Source organism: Helianthus annuus, chromosome 13 (assembly GCF_002127325.2).
Source record: "Helianthus annuus cultivar XRQ/B chromosome 13, HanXRQr2.0-SUNRISE, whole genome shotgun sequence".
Lineage (NCBI taxonomy): Eukaryota > Viridiplantae > Streptophyta > Magnoliopsida > Asterales > Asteraceae > Helianthus > Helianthus annuus.
The window spans coordinates 97,796,853-97,802,226 of NC_035445.2; the positions used below are offsets into that span (position 1 = coordinate 97,796,853).

The 5,374-nt window shown below is 37.1% G+C and overlaps 2 protein-coding genes across 2 annotated transcripts; both read left to right on the forward strand.

Moving 5' to 3' along the window:
* The first annotated feature begins 262 nt into the window (after positions 1-262).
* On the forward strand, positions 263-955 carry LOC110869609. The gene has a single exon (XM_022118850.1). It carries the CDS (start codon positions 263-265, stop codon positions 953-955), a length of 693 nt encoding a protein of 230 aa, XP_021974542.1.
* Positions 956-2,713: 1,758 nt separating this feature from the next.
* On the forward strand, positions 2,714-3,276 carry LOC110872165 (histone H3.2). Its single transcript, XM_022120954.2, has one exon. It carries the CDS (start codon positions 2,779-2,781, stop codon positions 3,187-3,189), a length of 411 nt encoding a protein of 136 aa, XP_021976646.1. The 5' UTR covers positions 2,714-2,778; the 3' UTR covers positions 3,190-3,276.
* Positions 3,277-5,374: the final 2,098 nt, after the last annotated feature.

A 5,374-nucleotide genomic window follows, 5' to 3' on the forward strand; every position in this document is an offset into this window, starting at 1 on the left:
TCTCTCTAAGTGGGTGTGGAGGTTTAGGATGGAAGAGGAAGGTCTTTGGAGAAAAGTGATCGTGGCGTGACATGGAAATGGGAGAAGGTGGGGTTTTATCCCGTCTAAAGCTAATTTAAAGGGAGTTTGGAAGAACACCGCCAGTACCGTCGATAATTTTTTAGTCAACGGCAACAGAATCCATAGCTTTGTAAAGGGTGTCTTGGGTAATGGTTCGAGCATTCGATTTTGGATCGATATCTGGTTTGGGGAGGCACCGTTAATGATCAAATGGCCTTCTCTTTTTGTTGCGGATGTTCAGAAAGACTGTCGAATATGTGATAGGATCTTGATGGTGAATGGTCTCGTCACATTCCTTTGGGAGTGGTCGGTTCAGCCGACGGGTTCTGTGACTGCGGCTGAGTTAGCGGAAGCAGAAAGCACACCCTCTTCTGTCTCGGTTTCGGCTGCAAGGGATAGCTGGGTGTGGTCGTTGGAGTCCTCGGGGAAATTCTCTACTCACTCGGTAAAGGAATTGGCTGTGAAAGATCTTCGTGTTGTCGGCGCGTCTTCGTTCCGTAAGTGCGCTTGGGTTCCCGCTAAATGCGATATATTTATCTGGAGATCGTTGCTGGATCGGATCCCAACTAGACAAGCGCTAGTTAGGAGAAACTTTCGAATCGACTCTGAATTATGCGTTTTTTGTGGGGAAGTGGCTGAATCGGTTGACCACCTGTTTATCGCTTGTGAGAAGGTTATTAGGCTGTGGAATCGGCTCTGCGATTGGGCGAAGATCCCGTTCATTTTTGCTTTCTCTTTCGGCGACCTGCTGGATTATCACAAGGTTTTTCTAGGAAACAAGAAGTATAAAGAGATTATTCGTGGGCTCATCTTTGTCGCCGTTTGGTGCATTTGGAAGGCTAGGAACGACATGATTTTTTTCCAATGGGAGAGGGGAAGTCGAAGACATGTTTAGGGATGTTAGGTCCCTCGGTTTTTTCTGGTTAAAAATAGGTCTTCTCACCGTAATATTGATTGGAATAATTGGTGCAACAGTCCGGTATATATGATGTAAGTTTTGGGTTGGCTCCATGCTCTTTTTTGGGCCGGGCCGGTTGTTAATATTATTAACTTTAAAAAAAAAGATATTTGTTTGAGTAAACTGCCATTTTGGTCCCTGTGGTTTGGGCACTTTTGCCATTTTAGTCCAAATCTCAAACTTTTTACATATGGGTCCCTGTGGTTAGCATTTTGTTGCCATTTTGGTCCAAAACTCAAATCAGATCAGATTTCTCAAAAAAAACTCTGCTATTTTGTCCTTTTCTGAAGGGGCATTTTGGTCATTTTCAAAAAAAACCCTGTCTGTCTCTCTTCTCTCCTCTCTATCTGCAGATCACCAAAAAAAACCCCTGTCTCTCTCTCTCTCTCTCTCTTTTCTCTCTCTCTTTTTGCAGATCATCACCAAAAAAACTCATCTCTCTCTCTTTTCTCTCTCTATCTACAGTCTATTGCCCTTCACTTAGGGTTATATGACAGTGAGCAAAGAAGAACAAGAAGCACCTGAACCACCACCGCCCTCATCCAACCTGAACTACCTTCATCAAACCCAGATCATCAAACCCAGTTCAACTCCTCACACAAAAATACAGTTTATCCACATCCACCCCCAATCTCTCGATCTCTCCATCTCGATCTCCGATTCAGACAAGGGCTCCGGTGCCGGTGACGGCACACAGCGGCAGTAGCAGGACCCGGTAAGCATTCCTCTCAGTTCCTCATTTTCTTGTATGTTTCTGATGAAGACGATGACGGTTGCTGATGTTAATGATGGTGTCAGTGGTGATGTTACTCGACGGAATCGCCGGCAACGGAACCCGCCGGCAGCAACGGTAACGGAGGTGATGATACGGCCAGGCTTTGATTTTGGCTCGGGTTACCAGGAAGAGGTTTAATGGTTCGGGTTTTGTTCGGATTTTGCTTTGGGTTTGGTGAAGGTGGTGACAGCGGCTGTTTGACGTAGTTGGGTGGCCGGTGGTGGTGGTGGTGGTAGTGGCGATGATGAAGCCAGTTGATGACCAAAATGACCAAAAGGTTTAGGGATATGTTGAAGAAGATGATGAGTTTGAATATTGGTCTGTGAAATCGAATACGAGTTTTATGATTCTGTATATATTAAATTTTAGATATTGTAGTTTTGTTATATATTCAGATCGAATTTAACATTCTCCAAAAGCTTTATGTTGAAATTAGGTTCGTTCAGTTTTAGTAGATTCTTGATATCTACTCGGGAGATGAACTGGGTTTTTTTGGGGAAGATTAACTCTAAATGGGGGGTATAATGACCAAAATGCCCCTGAGAAAAAGAAAAAAAATCAGGGTTTTTTTTTAGAAATCTGACTTGATTTGAAATTTGGACCAAAATGACAACCAAATGCAAACCACAGGGACCCAGATGTAAAAAAATTTGAGATTTGGACTAAGATGACAAAAGTGCCCAAACCACCGGGACCAAAATGACAGTTTACTTTATTTGTTTTCACCCAATAAAAAAAAAGAAAAGAAAACCACACAGATAGCGATCCGGATGCTCTCTTAACGTGCAACCATAGCCGTCCCTTTCTTTCTTTCATAATCCAACGGTCCATCTGTTCTGGCGCTCATATCCCACCCCCCTCCCCCAAAAAAAAAGTTCAAACACTAAAAAAACCCCCCAATAAATACACAAATCTCCCAACAATTCATCACACACTTCACACACATTCGAACAAGAACAAAACCCTTCACCAAAACCCACCAAAAATGGCAAGAACAAAGCAAACCGCCCGCAAATCAACCGGAGGAAAAGCTCCAAGAAAGCAACTGGCAACAAAAGCCGCTCGGAAATCAGCTCCGGCGACCGGAGGAGTGAAGAAGCCGCACAGATTCAGGCCAGGAACAGTGGCACTAAGAGAGATCCGAAAGTACCAGAAGAGTACGGAGCTATTGATCCGGAAACTTCCGTTTCAGAGGCTGGTGAGAGAAATCGCTCAGGATTTCAAAACGGATCTGAGGTTTCAGAGCAGTGCGGTCGCTGCTTTACAAGAGGCGTCGGAAGCGTATCTGGTAGGGTTGTTTGAAGATACGAATTTGTGTGCGATTCATGCTAAGAGGGTTACGATTATGCCTAAAGATATGCAGTTGGCTAGGAGGATTAGAGGGGAAAGGGCTTAGGTTAATTGATGTGTGTGGCTAAAACTTTAGGAAGCTGTTATTGTATGGTGATTTTATCTTTTAATGGAAGTTAAGTTGTTATGTGCATTCTGTTTTGTTGTTGATTTCGTTTTAGTTTTAGTAAGGGTGTTTATTGGTTTGGTTTATGATTTATTTGATTGTCGAAATTTTGTACCACAAATCAAACCAAATCAAATTAGGACTCTGCAAATCAAATCAATTTCAACCAAATTTAATCAAATTGTACCTAAATACATTTTTTGTTAATTTATATTCATGTTTATGTTTCAACTTTTAAACATCAAAGCAACAACTAATTTAACTCGAATAATATTTTGAACATGGTTAGAAAATTTGTGAAACCCTAGTATATTTTAAAGTTAAAAAAGGTTAGATTAGAAATGAGTAGGCTTAATTTGTGATTGGGTTTTATGTTTATCATGTAGGCTAATAAAATTTGTAATTTATTTGATGAATGGGTTTGATGAGGATGATTGGGTGAGTGTAAATTGATGAATGAGTTTGAAGATGATGCAGATAATGATGGTGATGAAGATGATGCAGTGAGTTTTGTTAATAAGCAAGGGTAGTTTGGTCATTTAACATGAACTTAACTGAGAAATTTAACTGATGTTAGGGCTGGGGACCAACCGAGTGCATTTTTGACAAGTTTTAGGACCAAGCGTGTAATTAGTAAACCACTAGGACCAAGTCTGCAATTTTTGAAAACCACAGGGACCAACCAAGCATTTAACTCTAAATAAAATTTATATTTTCTATACTTTGTTGTTATTTACTTTTCAGAAAAAAAAACTTTGTTGTTATTTGTGTAGGTTTGTTTGAATGTAACTATTAACTATAGCATTAGCAATATTTAACTAGTTCTATACCCGTCCGGTGGACGGGCATATTAATGGTATAAAGACATATTTAAATTGTAAACAAAAACATTATTTGTTTAAAAAAGAATCAAAATTTTTGAAAGGTTTCATCAACATGGTTAATATTTGCATGCGTATTATGCCTAAAAACCGATCAAAATAAGGTAAGAGACAATATCAATGAATTACAATGCATTAAGTCTTTAAGCAGGCCATTGACTACTAAAGCATAAAAAACGTAATTGAGTAACAAAGGACCCAATGTGTAAAACGGTTCATAAATAACTCGATGCCATATTAAAGAAATGGATCATATATAAATCGCCTAAACCAAATCCTAACAAATGGTTAATTTTATTATTATTATTATTATTATTATTATTATTATTATTATTATTATTATTACTATAAAATACTACTACCACCATTATTATTATTATTATGATTATTATTACTGTTATTATTATGTCATTATTATTATCTAGTAATATAAGACTATTTATAATTTTTATAAGTTGACATTTATTTTTTGTTTTTTATATTCATATATAATGGGCTATAGATTGGGCTTGTTCCAATTGCTGCTGCATAATTCATCAAGTGTGTGCTGTTAGTAGTTACTTGCTCGTTTTTATTTGTATAAACTTACACTTGAAAAACATATATACGTTTATACTTGGTAGTTTTTTTTTTAATATTTATCTATAAAAAATGATAACAATATTACAAAAATTACAAACATTGCACGCAAATTATTGGGTGGTTTCCGGTTTGACTGATTCAACATCGTTAGATATATATATTTTATTTTGTAAAAAGCCGAAATTATTAAAACTTTCTTTTGTTACATTCTGCAAAATAGTGTTACTCTTTTTTTAAAGTTTATAGATAATTAATGTATTTACTCAACTGAATCTATGAGAATGACTTTTTTGTATTTTATTTACATAAATGTTTTTTTATAACTTAAAGACTTAAATGTTTTTCTAATTTTCACAATTGTCTTCTAGTAAGTACAAACATGTTTTTTCCATGCCCACTTTACAATGCAACGTTGTTTTAGACCAAAAATCAATAACCATGTTTTACCTTTTTCAAAACTGTCTATACTTTATATATAAACACGTTACAGAAGATAAAGCAAAAATAAAATGCCACATAACATGTAAACATCTTACAAAATATTATAGGCGTTCATTTTGGAAAATATGAGGTTGCCAAACTTATTTTGATTTTTTTACCTCTTCACTAAGTTATCTATGCATGTGAGATTTGCAGGAACTAAAATGAGGCCCATATAAAAC